The 19,731-nt window shown below is 43.1% G+C and overlaps 1 protein-coding gene across 1 annotated transcript in view; it reads right to left on the reverse strand.

The window, feature by feature from the left end:
- The window catches only part of OBSL1 (obscurin like cytoskeletal adaptor 1), a 66,333-nt gene that overhangs the window by 22,577 nt on the left and 24,025 nt on the right, over window positions 1-19,731 (reverse strand). The window contains exons 10-17 of the mRNA XM_040440710.1: window positions 18,788-19,054; window positions 18,245-18,517; window positions 17,467-17,739; window positions 15,344-15,616; window positions 11,824-12,096; window positions 9,997-10,269; window positions 8,275-8,550; window positions 5,059-5,334 (exon numbers count right to left, since the gene is read on the reverse strand). Coding sequence (XP_040296644.1) covers window positions 5,059-5,334; window positions 8,275-8,550; window positions 9,997-10,269; window positions 11,824-12,096; window positions 15,344-15,616; window positions 17,467-17,739; window positions 18,245-18,517; window positions 18,788-19,054 — 2,184 coding nt within the window. The remainder of the gene's footprint in view (window positions 1-5,058; window positions 5,335-8,274; window positions 8,551-9,996; window positions 10,270-11,823; window positions 12,097-15,343; window positions 15,617-17,466; window positions 17,740-18,244; window positions 18,518-18,787; window positions 19,055-19,731) is intronic.

A 19,731-nucleotide genomic window follows, 5' to 3' on the forward strand; every position in this document is an offset into this window, starting at 1 on the left:
CTAGTGGTGCGGACTAGTGTTCCCATCGCCCTGTTCACTATCTAGGGCTCAGCTCAGGGAAAGCCAGGGCTTTAGGCACGTGATCGGCGTACGGGTGAGGAACCCGTCTAGGGACGTCAGGGCAGCCAGGTGCCAGCCGCCAGGTGAGTCAGGGGTCACCACCTTCCCTCTCACTTGGGCAGGGCCTTCCTCGTTCCCTCCCTATGTGTCACGTATGTGATAGCCACGCCGACCGTGATAGGTCGTAACCATGGAAACGAGAAGAGTATAATGTGATGGAAAAATGAATTCAGTCAGCAAAGGAGGCAATATGGATAATCACAATACATTAGTAAGTGGCTTGTATTAACTAACTCTACATGATAAATGCCACTTGCTGACATGAAACAATCCCTTTAAGTGCCCAGAGGGCGGCCCAATCCCTTTAAGTGCCCAGAGGGCGGGCCCAAGCCACTCTGTGCACCCTTGCTCCTCTTTGTTTGACAGGGTCAGTTGAGATGACAATGTGAGAACCTGACCCTTTAACAGTCTGCTCCCTCTAGTGGCGTCTGAATTTCTGTAAGAATGTTTGACCTATTTAGATAAAAAAACTAAATGGTGAGGATATTCACCCTAAGACCTAAATGTGTCTGAACACAATTAATGCAAATTGATACCTATCCCACATATGTGTTCGTATATTGCAACTCCTATTCCAATGGCGGATTGGCCATAGACCCTACAGGGAAATTTCCTGGTGAGCCGATGCCCAGAGGGCCACCCAAGCCCTCCTTTTGTCCGCCAGCTAGGTACCTAAAATCTAATACTCTCAGCATTAATTAATGTAGGAGCATCAGGCACCTATGCACCTGGTCAGCGGCCGCAGGTGCTGTCCTGAATTCCACTATATTGCCGTCCTCAGGGTGATGATACAGTTTTAGACTGTGGTGCAGAGTGGCAGTATATTGTGCTGCACTGTGGTATCTGGTTCTGCTGGGGCAGTATATTGTGCTGCATTGTGGTATCTGGTTCTGCTGGGGCAGTATATTGTGCTGCATTGTGGTATCCGGTTCTGCTGGGGCAGTATATTGTGCTGCACTGTGGTATATAGTTCTGCTGGGGCAGTATATTGTGCTGCACTGTGGTATATAGTTCTGCTTGGCAGTATATTGGGGCTCTGTTGGGGCAGTAGTTTGTGCTGCACTGTGGTATCTGGTTCTGCTGGGGCAGTATATTGTGCTGCATTGTGGTATCTGGTTCTGCTGGGGCAGTATTTTGGGCTGCACTGTGGTATCTGGTTCTGCTGGGGCAGTATTTTGTGCTGCACTGTGGTATCTGGTTCTGCTGGGGCAGTATATTGTGCTGCACTGTGGTATCTGGCTCTGCTGGGGCAGTATTTTGTGCTGCACTGTGGTATATAGTTCTGCTGGGGCGGTATATTGTGCTGCACTGTGGTATATAGTTCTGCTGGGGCAGTATATTGTGCTGCACTGTGTTATCTGGTTCTGCTGGGGCGGTATATTGTGCTGCACTGTAGTATATAGTTCTGCTGGGGCAGTATATTGTGCTGCACTGTGGTATAGAGTTCTGCTGGGGCAGTATATTGTGCTGCACTGTGTTATCTGGTTCTGCTGGGGCAGTATATTGTGCTGCACTGTGGTATTTGGTTCTGCTGGGGCGGTATATTGTGCTGCACTGTAGTATATAGTTCTGCTGGGGCAGTATATTGTGCTGCACTGTGGTATCTGGTTCTGCTGGGGCAGTATTTTGTGCTGCATTGTGGTATCTGGTTCCGCTGGGGCAGTATATTGTGCTGCACTGTGGTATCTGGCTCTGCTGGGGCGGTATATTGTGCTACACTGTGGTATATAGTTCTGCTGGGGCAGTATTTTGTGCTGCACTGTGTTATCTGGCTCTGCTGGGGCGGTATATTGTGCTGCACTGTGGTATATAGTTCTGCTGGGGCAGTATATTGTGCTGCACTGTGGTATTTGGTTCTGCTGGGGCAGTATATTGTGCTGCACTGTGGTATATAGTTCTGCTGGGGCAGTATATTGTGCTGCACTGTGGTATCTGGTTCTGCTGGGGCAGTATATTGTGCTGCATTGTGGTATCTGGTTCTGCTGGGGCAGTATATTGTGCTGCATTGTGGTATCCGGTTCTGCTGGGGCAGTATATTGTGCTGCACTGTGGTATATAGTTCTGCTGGGGCAGTATATTGTGCTGCACTGTGGTATATAGTTCTGCTGGGGCAGTATATTGTGCTGCACTGTGGTATATAGTTCTGCTTGGCAGTATATTGGGGCTCTGTTGGGGCAGTATATTGTGCTGCACTGTGGTATCTGGTTCTGCTGGGGCAGTATATTGTGCTGCATTGTGGTATCTGGTTCTGCTGGGGCAGTATATTGTGCTGCATTGTGGTATCTGGTTCTGCTGGGGCAGTATATTGTGCTGCATTGTGGTATCCGGTTCTGCTGGGGCAGTATATTGTGCTGCACTGTGGTATATAGTTCTGCTGGGGCAGTATATTGTGCTGCACTGTGGTATATAGTTCTGCTTGGCAGTATATTGGGGCTCTGTTGGGGCAGTATTTTGTGCTGCACTGTGGTATCTGGTTCTGCTGGGGCAGTATATTGTGCTGCATTGTGGTATCTGGTTCTGCTGGGGCAGTATTTTGGGCTGCACTGTGGTATCTGGTTCTGCTGGGGCAGTATTTTGTGCTGCACTGTGGTATCTGGTTCTGCTGGGGCAGTATATTGTGCTGCACTGTGGTATCTGGCTCTGCTGGGGCAGTATTTTGTGCTGCACTGTGGTATATAGTTCTGCTGGGGCGGTATATTGTGCTGCACTGTGGTATATAGTTCTGCTGGGGCAGTATATTGTGCTGCACTGTGTTATCTGGTTCTGCTGGGGCGGTATATTGTGCTGCACTGTAGTATATAGTTCTGCTGGGGCAGTATATTGTGCTGCACTGTGGTATATAGTTCTGCTGGGGCAGTATATTGTGCTGCACTGTGGTATCTGGTTCTGCTGGGGCAGTATATTGTGCTGCACTGTGTTATCTGGTTCTGCTGGGGCAGTATATTGTGCTGCACTGTGGTATTTGGTTCTGCTGGGGCGGTATATTGTGCTGCACTGTAGTATATAGTTCTGCTGGGGCAGTATATTGTGCTGCACTGTGGTATCTGGTTCTGCTGGGGCAGTATTTTGTGCTGCATTGTGGTATCTGGTTCCGCTGGGGCAGTATATTGTGCTGCACTGTGGTATCTGGCTCTGCTGGGGCGGTATATTGTGCTGCACTGTGGTATCTGGCTCTGCTGGGGCGGTATATTGTGCTACACTGTGGTATATAGTTCTGCTGGGGCAGTATTTTGTGCTGCACTGTGTTATCTGGCTCTGCTGGGGCGGTATATTGTGCTGCACTGTGGTATATAGTTCTGCTGGGGCAGTATATTGTGCTGCACTGTGGTATTTGGTTCTGCTGGGGCAGTATATTGTGCTGCACTGTGGTATATAGCTCTGCTGGGGCAGTATATTGTGCTGCACTGTGGTATTTGGCTATTTTGCTGGGGCAGTATATTGTGCTGCACTGTGGTATCTGGTTCTGCTGGGGCGGTATATTGTGCTGCACTGTGGTATATAGTTCTGCTGGGGCAGTATATTGTGCTGCACTGTGGTATCTGGCTCTGCTGGGGCGGTATATTGTGCTGCACTGAGGTATATAGTTCTGCTGGGGCAGTATTTTGTGCTGCACTGTGTTATCTGGCTCTGCTGGGGCGGTATATTGTGCTGCACTGTGGTATATAGTTCTGCTGGGGCAGTATATTGTGCTGCACTGTGGTATCTGGCTCTACTGGGGCAGTATATTGTGCTGCACTGTGGTATATAGTTCTGCTGGGGCAGTATATTGTGCTGCACTGTGGTATCTGGCTCTGCTGGGGCGGTATATTGTGCTGCACTGAGGTATATAGTTCTGCTGGGGCAGTATTTTGTGCTGCACTGTGTTATCTGGCACTGCTGGGGCGGTATATTGTGCTGCACTGTGGTATATAGTTCTGCTGGGGCAGTATATTGTGCTGCACTGTGGTATCTGGCTCTACTGGGGCAGTATATTGTGCTGCACTGTGGTATATAGTTCTGCTGGGGCAGTATATTGTGCTGCACTGTGGTATCTGGTTCTGCTGGGGCGGTATATTGTGCTGCACTGTGGTATCTGGTTCTGCTGGGGCGGTATATTGTGCTGCACTGTGGTATCTGGTTCTGCTGGGGCAGTATATTGTGTTGCACTGTGGTATATAGTTCTGCTGGGGCAGTATATTGTGCTGCACTGTGGTATATAGTTCTGCTGGGGCAGTATATTGTGCTGCACTGTGGTATATAGTTCTGCTGGGGCAGTATATTGTGCTGCACTGTGGTATTTGGCTATTTTGCTGGGGAGGTATATTGTGTTGCACTGTGTTATTGCTGGCTCCACCTTCTGTCAATTTGGACCCGCCTACAACATGGGGCCAGTTATTTTTCCAGGGCCACTTTAATCCCCAGTCTGCCCCTGCCCATTCCTCAGCAATCTATCAGACCAGCTCCTGTCTCTAGCTGAACTCATAATCTAATCTCCGCATCTCGTGCACTAGAGCGATTGTCAGGAGGTAAATAAACATCTCATAATGTTTTCAATGTACAGAAAAGGTCATACAATATATACAGCAGGTCCTGTGCTGTACAGAGATACAAAAGGAGAGTTTGTCCTTCTATGGTTAATCTTCTGCCTTCTTTTCTGTTCATCTGTTTTAGTTTTTATCTAACTTTATTTTATTTAATTTTAATATAACTATTAATGTTATTGTAACAACTAATTTTGCTGCTTTTGACTTGGATTCCAGCACCACAATCAAAAGATACAATTTGAATATATTACACTATACTCAGATCCATCACAATAAAATGTTTTTGTTTTGTTTAAAATAAAAAGTAAATAAAACAATCAAAAATATAAAAAGTTTAAACAGTGAAGTACAATGAAAATGCTACTACAGTGTTTGATCGGCATACATCCACGCGTCTTTATAAGTTCTTACTCACCATCAACATGAACCTGGAAGGTCCGAGAGTCGGTTTCCACGTTGCACTTGTACTCTCCGGCGTGCTCTGGCTGCGCACGCAGTAGGCTTAGAGAGCACTTTTCTTCCTCATCGTCCAGAGTCAGATTCCCATCTGGTGTCACTTCTGTCCCATTCTTAAACCAACGAATGACATCGGGTGTGCGAGACAGCACACACTGTATGGACAGGGGGTCCCCCTCAGTCACGTGCAGTACAGGAGGGGAGCAGCCGCTGCTTACAAACCTGGCAGGAGGTTCTGCATAATATTAATAAAAGCACAAAGGAAACAAAGTAAAAAAAATGGGGTCCTCATTGTTATCATCAATCAGGTTAATGGGGCATTTTTTTATGTTTGCATTTTAGTCATTGTGGGCTAAAAATCATTTCTTCACTTTATCAAAAGTGTTCAGCTGTTTCGGAGATACAGGGTTAAAAATTAGTCTGTTTTCTTTGAATCCCATCATCTGACAGCCCATGAATAGCACTCTGATAACTGATAAGAATATGGCTCATATAACTGTTTATGAGGTCAGGAGATCACAGATAAGTGCTACCAATAAGACATCAGATGACGGGATGCAAAGAAAGCAGAAACTGATTGCAAACAGACTGATTTTTAACCCTGTTTCTCAGAAATGGCTGAACATTTTTAATAAAGAGTATATCACAATCAATAAATATAGCGGCACACCCCTGTAGCACTATGGCGTTATTTATGGCTGACCCACTACCAATTGGCAATTTTTCATATATTTTTTTAATAAAGAGCTTGGGAAAAATTATTTTTAGCATAAAATTAGTAATAGAAAGCCAGGCATATATAGGCCTTGCAAACAGCTGCAAACACATATGCACTTGGCTTTTTATTACACACACACCTCCTGACGAAGCCAGTAGGTGAAACTCGCGTCCAGGTGGACTTGTTTGTCTAGCGGTGTGTTCTCCATCATGTCACAGGGTAGGCATTACTGATATTGTGGATGTCATCTTTTCTAAATTTTTACTCTTGTAGTTGCGAATTCAGTTTATTTTCTGTTGGTCAGGAAATGTGCATATATCTATATTGTATATACTGTATATACCATTTATTGGTTACTATTATCATTTAGCACCGTAGATGTTTTTTTTTCCATTTATTAGCACATTATTTAGCACGTTTCTTGACCTATTTACCATAAAATAATTCTCTATTGTGTACATTTTTTCCTTATTTTTGAGTTTTCATCATTCTGCACTACACTTACCTGTTATGACATTGATGGTGGACTATGTGTACTCTGCATTTTTGTGGCTATCTCTAACAATGTCCAGCATGCTTCTGAGATAATTGGATTTTTGTACTTACCGTAAAATCCCTTTCTCGTTCAATTCATTGGGGGACACAGCACCATGGGTATACGCCCAGCTACCACTAGGAGGCGACTCTAGATATGAAAAAGGTTGGCTCTGCCCAGGTGGGCTATACCCTCTCCACAGACACTAGCCTAATCAGTTTGTACCAATAGCAGTAGGAGAGAGAAACAAAAGCAAAGAACCAACATGTCCTGGACCGGTGAAGGAAGAAGAACATCAGCCCGGTGACAGAAAGAGAAATGAAAACAAAGGGTGGAATCTGTGTCCGACAATGAATTAAACGAGAAAGGGATTTTATGGTAAGTACAAAAATCCAATTTTCTCGTTAATGCCATTGGGGGACACAGCACCATGGGATGTCCCAAAGCATTCCCTAAGGGTGGGGAGGAAATCTCATGCAAAAAGTTGGGCGCACAGGTGCGGGAGAACCATGTGACCCAACAAGACCAGGAGAGGGCATAGCATGGAATGGTAGATAGAAAAAAGCAAAAAAAAAGTAGCAGCAAGACCTGCAGGAGAAGAGCAGGTCGTGTCTGCCTCCTACGGACACTAGACTAAAACTGATTAGCCTAGTGTCTGTGGAGAGGGTATAGCCCAGCCCACCTGGGCGGAGCCAACCTTTTGTCGCCTCCTAGTGGTAGCTGGGCGTATATCCATGGTGCTGTGTCCCCCAATGACATTAGCGAGAAATATGTTTTAATTGAGATTTTGGACTAATAAACGAATTGATATTTTTATATTTTGCCTTGCTCGATTTTTCATGTTGTGGTTTTGTATATGGTGTGGAGCAAGACTTCTCACTTTTCATGTGGGCATATGTAGGTGTTATTCTCATGGAGCTAATGGAGCTGAGCTACAAAGCAGCCAAAAAGGAAACTACACAGCAGGTAATCAATCCCTTAGGTACTGACTTATCCAGCATTTCTAAACTACTTAATGGATGTTTGCTTTAGCCCCTTCACGACATCCGCCATACATGTACGACGGATGTTGGGTCTTTAAAGATGGCGCCCGCTCCGGAGGTCGAGCGAGTGCCATAGCTAGTGGGTGCCTGCTGTTTCATACAGCAGACACCTACAGCTAATGTCCGCGATCGGCGGTAATGCCGATCATGAACATTTAGCCCCTCAGATGCCCTTCAAATGAGCCTGAGCCTGTACTAGGCTTCCAGGTTCATTACTTGTATATTACAATTCAGGGCAGCAGGTGGCAATACTGAATTGTAATATAACTATTTCTGCATAGTATAATGGGGAAAATGCCATTACCCTAAACAAATTGCAATCTGATCAATGCATGTTGTGGTCCTAAAAAAAGTAAAAATAAAAGTTAAATTTTTAAAAAAATAATAATAAAAAAAAAAATATAAAAAATATATATATATATATATATATTCACCGTAATCTTACTGACCTGGAGAATGAAGAGCACAAGTCAGTTTTACCGCACAGTGAGCGCCGTAAAAACAAAACCCCATTTTGAATTTTTTTTTCCAGCTTCCCACTACATTCTATGCAATGTGAAATAATGCATTAGAAAGTGCAACTTGTCCTGCAATAAAAACAAGCCCTCATACGGCTATGTCAACGGAAAAATAAAAAAGTTATGGCTCCAGGAAGGCAGGGAGCGAAAAACGGAAAGACAAAAAACAGAAAATCACTGCATCAGAAAGGGGGTTAAGGAAACATTGTAAACACAGAATGCATACCACGTGGTCATGTCTATATTCTGAATGACCAGGGGGTGGGATGTCAGAATAAGTGCTTCTACTGGTTCCAAGATATCCCAGTTTGATGCTGGCATCTGTGGGTTTGGTAAATTTACACTCTTTGAATTTCCTCACCAGATATATTGACATCGAATGTGATAGAGTCACTGTCTGTGTCACAGATGTATTCCCCAGAGTCGTCCACATTGGCTCTTGACAAGATTAAACAGCGGCGAGTTCCCTCGGAGATCACCTGCAGATTCTCATCTTCATCTACTTCCAGTCCATCTTTGAACCAGCGCACCTTCCCACTGGTACGTGACACTTCCAGCGCCAGCTCCACCCTCGCTCCTATTATATGCTCCAGTTCCTGTGATCGGACTTCTGGGAACACAATCTTGGTAGGAGGATCTGGAAATATGCAGATAATAATAATTATTATATACAGTATGTCATTAATGACGGGACTAGTGGAAAAAAAACCTAAATATGGCTGAAAATAACTCAGAGAGGCAAATTAGGCCACGGGCCGCATAGTTTTATGATCATTGTGTCATGTTCAGTTGGGAACAGTGGAGTTATGATGTTATTGGAGGAGAATGGAGTGATGATTGCAGGAGGGTGCTATGCTAATATTAAAGAATAGCTGACTTAGGGCAGGTTCGCATCAGCATTAGTAATTCCGTTATACTGTTCCATTATAACAGGGTTATGACAGAAAATAACTGAATTTTAGGACAGAATGCAGAACTAATGAGACGAAAAGAGTTTGACAATATGAAAAGGTGAAATTTGACAATATGGAGGAAGTTTGAGTTTGACAATAGGGAAAGAGGGTAGAGCTGAGATGATATTGGAGGAGAGTTGAATGGTTACATGGAGAGACACAACAGCAGAAAATAGAATCACACTGATTTAAAGGGTCACTAACTTTCAAAAAACTTTTGATATGTCACAGAAATATATCAAAAGTTGTGATCGGTGAGGATCTGATTGCTGAGACCCCCACCAATCCCTAGAACAAGGGGAGACAAGCACAGAAGAACTCCAGCCTCACTGCTGCTGTCCTGCAAGTCTCCAAGAGAGGTGAGACATGTGGGGACAATACTGCTGCCAGTGGGGGAGTGGTATGCAGAGGACAATACTGCTGCCAGGGAGATCTAGATTGGCTTTCCAGCTGTCAAAGAACTTGAGAAGAAGGCAGAAGCAGTTTATTACTGCTTCTGCCTTCTCCACTGCTCGGTGCATATAGCTCAATGCGCGAATTGACAAATGGACTAAGCCACTTCCTCCAACTGAACTGGCAATCACGTGTCACACGAGAGTGGGGGAGCAATACTTGGCTTGCCAAGTGCCACCAATCACAACTTTTTTATATCTCTAATCTTCTAATGTTGAAGGGCAGAGGAATGATGATATGGAGGGACATTGAAGTTATGATACTATGGAAGGATGGTCACGTTATGACAAAATTGCAGGACAGTGGAAAGAGTGTGGAAAATGGTGGAGTGATTATTATATAGAGGAGGAGAGAGCAGTTGATCATGTAGCTGACCTAAATTTTTAAGGCAGGGCTGTAATAATTCATAGGAAAAAGTATCATAAAGAAAAGTTTATCCAGAACAGATGATAAAAGAGTAGGAGGGTGGAGTGATGTCGAGATGAATGTGGAGATAGATAGAAAATATGATATTGTGTGAAAATTTAAGAGGAGATTGACAGGCGATAACAGAAGAACACTGATTTGAGAACATACTGTATATAGGATATTTTATATTTGTGCTCCACCCCATAACTCCATTTTCTTATGTGCACAAGTTTAGTGAGACCTATCAAGCAGTAGTATAACAGTCTTACCTGTCACTAATACGCTGTAGAATACAGAATCGTCCCCTGCGTCACAGACATACTCTCCCGAATCCTGTGCCTGTGCCGAATGTATAACCAGCCTGCGTTTCCGACCTTCAGACTCCACCTTGATGTTCTCGCTTTCCTCCACCTCTACCCCATCCCTGTACCAGCGTACACGTGCATTCTCCCTGGACACCTCGCAGCTTAGCACCACAGGCTCCCCGTTCACACATACCAGTTCCGTGTCTTCACTTGTATTCACAAACTTTACTGGTGGCTCTAGAAAGAAAGAAAAAAACAGCAAAAAAATTACCAAAATATATTTGTCCTTGTGGGACTAATTATTTCAAAATACAATTTGTGATAAAAAAAAATTAAAAAAAATTTGACTACATTTTCCGTTCCCATGATCGCTAATGGCTCTCACCTTGAAATAAAATTTGGGCAAGACCATCCTTGAATTGACCCTGTCTCTCAAGCCTCAACTGCAACAAACCGTTGAGAGAAGGGATGAAGAGAGTGAGACAGGCGATATCCAGCGAAACGTGGAGAGAGATGCACTTCAGATTACTGCACAAGGCAACATATGCCTTTGATCTGACCTATAAGGATGCACCAGCACACTACTTGAGGTGGTGTCCCAAATGCCTACAGCAAAAAGCTAACCTGCTCCATGGTTTATGGCATTGCCCCAACCTAAAGTCTTTATGGGTGGAAACCGTTGAATATATCCAGCAGGTTTGGGGGTTAAAGCCGCAGTTGACACCTTTACACTGCATCTTCCACTACATACCACTAGATGACAAAGGCGAAATATCCCACTCAACTCAAGTTAAAGGTATCCACTTGTTTCTTCTGGCAGTTACAAAGACCATACTCAGGCACTGGATACACCCTACGGTACCCACATTTCAGGAGGCGATGGGGGTGATGAAATATATTATGTATTTAGACAGACTAGAGGTGGAACATAGCAAAGAAAGGTCTGCAAAACAATTTTTCAGTACTTGGAAAAAGTTTATTGAGCATTCGCTGACAATAGAAGAAAAAATAGAGGTAGTCATGCCCTTCGTGCACACACGATGGTACCTAGAAGGGAAATTGAAGGGGACGTTAGATGGATTAGAGGTAATTTAGGGCCTAAAAGTGGGGGACGTTAATATATGATACCGGTTAAGACTTTATGCTATAAGGGTCTGGAAATAAATAGCCCGAGAGTACTTCTGAGATATGTTGTCATGACATCGCAAGTTGGGAAACAGTTGGGGGGAGGAGGGTGGGTATGTTTATTATTTGGGGGGGATTTAATAAAAGAAAATGGAAAATTTGGAAATATCATCATATGTGTACAATGTGCTTTAACTTCACCTTTGACGCTCATGCCTGCGTGCACGAGTAATACATGTGATGTATTGACTGTATTTTGCTTATTTTTCCGAAATAAAAATTGTTTTTAAAAAAAAAAAAAACTGCAACAAACCGTCCGGACTTTATGATACCTGACTAGAGATGGGTGAATGGACCTGTTCAGTTTTGTCAATTTGGATTCATGGTGATCCAACCAGGATGATTGAGTGGATTGGTTTGACATGCTTTTGTGATTGACTTTTGTTGACCTTAAATGATTATCGCCAATTGTGGCTGCAAATCTGAAGATCTGGGGAAACTGGGCGATTGAGTCTCATAATGCTAGTCTGTATACAATGACAAAGTTTCACTTAGGACTACCACCAGTAGAGAAGTCTCCAGGATGAGATATCATCATCAATGGTGTTGTAGACCAAAAAAAATTTGGGTGGAAAAACTTTTGTGGGGAAAATCATCTCTGCTTACCAGTAACTTTTACATAGTAACAGATGGAGTCATCTTCAGCATCACAGGTATACTCTCCCGAGTGATGCATTTGGGCAGATTGAATAGTAAGTCCACGATGCTTCCCATCCGATTCCAGTCTTATGTCTTCCATCTCTTCCACCACATTTCCATCTTTGTACCATTGTACAGAGGCGTTCTCTCTTGATACCTCACAAGTTAGCTCCACTTGTTCGCCAGTTAGATACATCAGGTCTGTGTCATCACTGGTATTCACCAGCTTCACTGGAGGATCTGGAAGACAGAAGATTAATAAATCATCACCATTTAGGGAGGGAATCACCAATCTCTAGCTGGAGGTTCTAGGACCAGAGCACATATGATTGTACAGTCGTGGCCAAAAGTTTTGAGAATGACAAAAATATTAGTTTTCACAAAGTTTGCGGCTAAACTGCTTTTAGATCTTTGTTTCAGTTGTTTCTGTGATGTAGTGAAATATAATTACACGCACTTCATACGTTTCAAAGGCTTTTATCGACTAATACATGACATTTATGCAAAGAGTCAGTATTTGCAGTGTTGGCCCTTCTTTTTCAGGACCTCTGCAATTCGACTGGGCATGCTCTCAATCAACTTCTGGGCCAATTCCTAACTGATAGCAACCCATTCTTTCATAATCACGTCTTGGAGTTTGTCAGAATTAGTGGGTTTTTGTTTGTCCACCCCCCTCTTGAGGATTGACCACAAATTCTCAATGGGATTAAGATCTGGGGAGTTTCCAGGCCATGGACCCAAAATGTCAACGTTTTGGTCCCCGAGCCACTTAGTTATCACTTTTGCCTTATGGCACGGTGCTCCATCGTGCTGGAAAATGCATTGTTCTTCACCAAACTGTTGTTGGATTGTTGGAAGAAGTTGCTGTTGGAGGGTGTTTTGGTACCATTCTTTATTCATGGCTGTGTTTTTGGCCAAAATTGTGAGTGAGCCCACTCCCTTGGATGAGAAGCAACCCCACACATGAATGGTCTCAGGATGCTTTACTGTTGGCTTGACACAGGACTGATGGTAGCGCTCACCTTTTCTTCTCCGGACAAGCCTTTTTCCAGATGCCCCAAACAATCGGAAAGAGGCTTCATCGGAGAATATGACTTTGCCCCAGTCTTGGCTTCTTTGCTGGCCTTCTTGACACCAGGCCATCTTTCAAAAGTCTTCGTCTCACTGTGCATGCAGATGCGCTCACACCTGCCTGCTGCCATTCCTGAGCAAGCTCTGCACTGGTGGCACTCTAATCCCGAAGCTGAATCCTCTTTAGGAGACGATCCTGGCGCTTGCTGGACTTTCTTGGATGCCCTGAAGCCTTCTTAACAAGAATTGAACCTCTTTCCTTGAAGTTTTTGATGAACCTATAAATTGTTGATTGAGGTGCAATCTTAGTAGCCACAATGTCCTTGCCTGTGAAGCCATTTTTATGCAACGCAATGATGTCTGCACGCGTTTCTTTGCAGGTCACCATGGTTAACAATGGAAGAACAATGATTTCAAGCATCACCCTCCTTTTAACATGTCAAGTCTGCCATTTTAACCCAATCAGCCTGACATAGAAACATAGAATGTGTCGGCAGATAAGAACCATTTGGCCCATCTAGTCTGCCCAATATATCTGAATCCTATGAATATTCCCTGGCCCTATCTTATATGAAGGATAGCCTTATGCCTATCCCATGCATGCTTAAACCCCTTCACTGTATTTGCAGCTACCACTTCTGCAGGAAGGCTATTCCATGCATCCACTACTCTCTCAGTAAAGTAATACTTCCTGATATTACTTTTAAACCTTTGCCCCTCTAATTTAAAACTGTGTCCTCTTGTGGTAGTTTTTCTTCTTTTAAATATGCTCTCCTCCTTTACCGAGTTGATTCCCTTTATGTATTTAAAAGTTTCTATCATATCCCCTCTGTCTCTTCTTTCTTCCAAGCTATACATATTAAGGTCCTTTAACCTTTCCTGGTAAGTTTTATCCTGCAATCCATGTACTAGTTTAGTAGCTCTTCTCTGAACTCTCTCTAGAGTATCTATATCCTTCTGGAGATATGGCCTCCAGTACTGCGCACAATACTCCAAGTGAGGTCTCACTAGTGTTCTGTACAGCGGCATAAGCACTTCACTCTTTCTACTGCTTATACCTCTCCCTATACATCCAAGCATTCTGCTGGCATTTCGTGCTGCTCTATTACATTGTCTTCCCACCTTTAAGTCTTCTGAAATAATTACTCCTAAATCCCTTTCCTCAGATACTGAGGTCAGGACTGTGTCAAATATTCTATATTCTGCCCTTGGGTTTTTACGCCCAGGTGCATTACCTTGCACTTATCCACATTAAATTTCAGTTGCCAGAGTTCTGACCATACTTCTAGTTTTCCTAAATCCTTTTCCATTTGGCGTTTCCCTCCAGGAACATCAACCCTGTTACATATCTTTCTGTCATCAGCAAAAAGACAAACCTTACCATCGAGGCCTTTTGCAATATCACTTATGAAGATATTAAACAAAATCGGTCCCAGTACAGATCCCCACTGGTAACATGACCTTGTTTTGAATGTTCTCCATTGACTACAACCCTCTGTTGTCTGTCACTCAGCCACTGCCTAATCCACTGAACAATATGGGAGTCCATGCTCAATGACTGCAGTTTATTGATAAGTCTTCTATGTGGGACAGTGTCAAAAGCCTTACTAAAATCTAGATATGCGATGTCTACTGCACCTCCACCGTCTATTATTTTAGTCACCCAGTCAAAAAAATCTATAAGATTTGTTTGACATGATCTCCCTGAAGTAAACCCATGTTGTTTTTCATCTTGCAATCCATGGGATTTTAGATGTTCCACAATCCTATCCTTTAATAGGGTTTCCATTAATTTGCCTACTATTGATGTCAGACTCACTGGTCTATAGTTGCTCGATTCCTCCCTACTACCTTTCTTGTGAATGGGCACGAAATTTGCCAATTTCCAATCTTCCGGGACGACTCCTGTTACTAATGATTGGTTGAATAAATCTGTTAACGGTTTTGCCAGCTCACCACTAAGCTCTTTTAATAATTTTGGGTGTATCTCATCAGGCCCCTGTGACTTATTTGTCTTCACCTTAGACACCTGTCTTCATAATGATCTCCAGCCTTGTGCTCGTCAACATTCTCACCTGAGTTAACAAGACGATTACTGAAATGATCTCAGCAGGTCCTTTAATGACAGCAATGAAATGCAGTGGAAAGGTTTTTTTGGGATTAAGTTAATTTTCATGGCAAAGAAGGACTATGCAATTCATCTGATCACTCTTCATAACATTCTGGAGTATATGCAAATTGCTATTATAAAAACTTAAGCAGCAACTTTTCCAATTTCCAATATTTATGTAATTCTCAAAACTTTTGGCCACGACTGTATTACTTACTCAAAAGACACAATTTATGGGAAATCTCCAGTTTTGAATTTCTTCTACCAGTCAAACAATATATGAAAGAGATGCAGAAGACCACTGACCTGATACCAGAACATTATAGAAGACACAGTCATCTTTGGCATCACAGACGAATTCTCCTGAGTCTTGGACTTGAGCATTAGGGATGATGAGTCTATGATATTTTCCATCTGACTCCAGAATAAAGTCCTCACTTTCTTCTACTTCCACACCATCTTTGTACCAACATACTTTGGCATTCTCCCTGGACACCTCGCAGCTCAGTGTCACTCGCCCTCCACTGAGACACTTGTGCTCAACATTATCACTTGTGTTCACGATTTTCACGGGAGGATCTGAAAGAAAAGAGAGTGAAACAGATTGTGTTCAAAACTAGTTCTCCATGTAACGTTACAGGTAATGTTTTTTGCTCTCATCCATAGATTCTAAATATCCCTATGCTACATATCAATTTTATAGGCTCCAAAATATGAAGGTGCCTTTTGTTTATGGTACAACAAAAACCATGTGCCTTTATTGTAGGGTCACCATTATGGCTTCATGTGTATATGACATTTTCATGGAAACACAAGCAACAAATATCATGACATCAGTGGTTGGAGTCTCATTTGCCACCAAGCGTTCTACAGTGCCCAGCGTCATTATTCTAGCTCTCCAAATGACGTTAAGCTATTGTCCTGGAACTTTAGGTGTCATTGAGTCATTGTTCTAGAGCCTCACATGTCACCGAGTCGTTTTTCTAGAGTCCCTAGTGTTACTGAATCAATGTACTGGTGCTACAAATGCCACTAATACTGAATAATTAAAATGTCTCTTAAAAAATCAGGATTTATGGATACTGCTACCGAAGATTAAAGTGATTTTATAAAAGAAAGACTTGTGCTTCTCTAATGTTTCCAGAACACCTCACAGGTTTTTTTTTTTCCTTCCTCTGGATCAACTTGCAGGATAACAGACTGAACTGGATGGAGGGATGTTTTTTTCAGCCTTACAAACTATGTTACTGAGTAATTTTTCTAGAGCCCCAAGTGCCACTGTTCTAGAGAATGAAGTGTCACTGAGTCATTGTACTACAACCCCAAGCGACACAGTAAAATGTCACTGAGTCATTGTTCTAGAGCGCCAAATAACAATATACTGGAGCATCAAGTGCCATTGAGCCATTGTTCTAGAGAATTAGGCATCATTGCTCCAGAACCCCTAGTGTCATTATTTAAACTAACCATAATCTAATGTCTTCGGCCATCTGAAGAGGCAAAAACAAAAGAGTGTTATTTTTACCTCCAAAAACAGCACCGCTTTTGCCTATGGACTGGTAAGGCTACTTTCACACAAGCGTTTTCAATTCCGCTATTGAGATCCGTCATAGGATCTCAATAGAAGAAGAAAACCTTTCAGTTTTGTCCCCATTCATTGTCAATGGGGACAAAACTGAACTGAACAGAACGGAATGCAGCAAAATGCATTCCGTTCCGTTCGGCTGCATCCCCATCGCGGACAGAATAAGGCTGCATGCAGCGTTTTTCTGTCCGCGATGTGGTGCGGAGCAAGACGGATCCGTCATAAATCACAATGTAAGTGAACGGGGAAGGATCCGTTTTCTCTGACACAATAGAAAATGGATCCGCCCCCCATTGACTTTCATGACAGATCCATCATGGCTATATAAGACATAATACAACCGGATCCGTTCATGACGGATGCATGCGGTTGTATTATTGTAACAGAATAACGGATCTGCAAAAAACGCTAGTGTGAAAGTAGCCTAACGCAACTCAATCCATTTTACTTGAATATGTATGCCTATGTGTATACATACTGCATGATGACCTTATTACATAATGCCCAACATCAAAACATAGGAAAGCAGCGCCTCTCTTGTGTTTCACTCAGGGCACGACACATCCTTTCATTCAATTCCTAAACATATTGCAAACTCATTACCATGGGGCACATGCAATATATCTGGGGAAACTACACCATATTTGAGCGCCCTATTGCAAAAAAGCAGGCCTTTATTTTAGCATGTCTATCTCCATTATACCTTCCCACTAGAATAAATGTACTTGAAATGCAAAACCATAAAAATAAAAAGAATTATGGTATATTTGGTGCAACATTCAACACAAATGGCAAGAGCATCCCTTCCATACTTATGACCCCATGTGTTATAATGTGTTCATACCTGTCACAGTCACATTGTACAATATTGAGTCATCACCAGCATCACAGACAAACTCCCCGGAATCTTGTGTCTGTGCACAGAGGATGACCAAACGGCGATGTCTCCCATCGGACTCAAGACGGACCCTCTCGCTGTCTTCCATTCTCTCCCCATCTTTGTACCAGCGGACTGGGGCATTCTCCCGAGACACCTCACAGCTCAACACCAGCTCTTCTCCACTGAAACACCTTTCATCTGTGTCATCATCTGCATTCAAGATCTTCACAGGAGGTTCTGGGGAGGAAAACGGTGATTAGATCTTTTTGACCATAAGGTCACTGCTACATAAATTTTTGCCTTGTTGGTAAGCACTTGGATGTCTTGGACATCCAAGAGTTCCTTCATTTCGAGGGAGGAACCACGATCCACAGAAGTTGTTTTTGAGCACTACTATCATTAATAGACTACTGTTTTGTCTCATACTGGCCATAGCAGGACAAATTATGTCATATGAGGTCAAGCAAGGACATGACACCATGTGAAAGCTGTGATGTCACGACACTCACGTACGTCATGCCCATTGTGTATCTTTACTACAGGTATGGTAGGTAAAAAAGCTTTCTATTTCCAACTAAATTGGGAAGTCTACATGAACAAAAAATGTTAATCCATGGTCTTCATGTGGTTCTCATCCATAGTGGTGGTGGGGCTTCTGATTCAAGGAGTCAACACATATACTGCAAATATTACTGAGAAATATGTTGTATCTTACAGAGATATAATAGAATTTGTCACCAACCTGTCACCGACACCGTGTAGAAGACCGAATCATCACCAGTGTCACAGACAAACTCCCCCGAGTCCTCCGGTTTGGCACATGTAATGATCAACCTGTGATGTTTCCCGTCTGACTCCACTCTAATGTTCTCGCTGTCCTCCACCTCCACCCCATCCCGATACCAGCGGACATGGGCGTTCTCCCTGGACACCTCACAGCTCAGCGCCACAGGTTCTCCACTCAAACATTTATGTTCCGTGTCATCATCTGTGTTTATGATCTTCACTGGAGGCTCTAGATATAGAATGAGAAGCATCAAGAGCTTAGTAAGGAGATGGCATAAGACAGCTGCGTAGCATAGACCTCAACTCAGAGCCAATTCCCAAACATACGATATTACTTATGGTGGGTAAAGTAAGGCAGCTAGCACTGCAAATGCACAACTTGCACCTTCATGCAACTTTAACCTTGGATTGCAGTACTGGTTGCTCGATGCCTAGAACAGAATGATAAATCTGAAAAATTCAAGGCAGTACTATATTTATATATCTATTGAAAACTGACCCGTTACAGTCACATTGAAGAAAGCAGAGTCCTCAGTGGCATCACAGACAAATTCACCGGAGTCTGCCGTCTGTACCGAGAGAATGATCAACCGGTGGTGACAACCATCCACCTCGAGTATGATGTTCTCACTTTCCTGTAATTCCTCATCATCCTTGTACCAATAGACCTCTGCGTTTTCTCGTGACACCTCACAGCACAGCTCCAGGCGCTCCCCGCTGAGGATCTCTTTGGTGTCGCTCGTGCTTATTATCTTGACAGGAGGGTCTACAGAGAAAAAGAGAGGTACAGGATTATAGGGTTAAAATAATAAAATTTATATGACAAAAAAAACCTGGGTTTAGCTTATTCAGTATTCACTGCCGACAGGACAATGCAACCTAGGACTCTCTTCTTTCCATATCTGCAGTTAATGGGAGCCTTTCTTTATTTCCTCATGCCTTCTCTAGTTTATGGCCCTGTTATTAAAGGTTATGTACATCTTCTGAGGCATTTTTGAGTGAGTAAAATGCAATTGTTAAAAAAAATGCCCCCTAAGGTGTACATAGCCTTTAAACGTCATGTGGCAATATTATTTGTATGGCACCCTATGGACTGGTTATTGGACAATGAATGGTAGGGTTAATCACTGGGTGACAACATTGAGGAGCTGTATGTACAGTACCCCGGAGCACCTACCTACAAATGGCTTGTCAATTAAATGTTATGTATTGTTAATATATTGCTATGTTATGTATTAACCCCCCCCCCCCCCCCCCCAGCATAGCTGGGGATTGATGGCACAACCAGGGTTAATAATCCTGGTTCAGCCCTTGCTCAGTCAGTCTTAGGAGAGTGTTCAGAGAGGAAGGAAGCTGTTGCTTCATACTCCTTCTTAGGCCTCAAGTTCCAGAGACTAACTGATTTCTGTGTGATTTACTGCAAGGAGAACTTGGAATCTGCAT

Source organism: Bufo bufo, chromosome 7 (genome assembly GCF_905171765.1).
Source record: "Bufo bufo chromosome 7, aBufBuf1.1, whole genome shotgun sequence".
Taxonomy (NCBI): domain Eukaryota; kingdom Metazoa; phylum Chordata; class Amphibia; order Anura; family Bufonidae; genus Bufo; species Bufo bufo.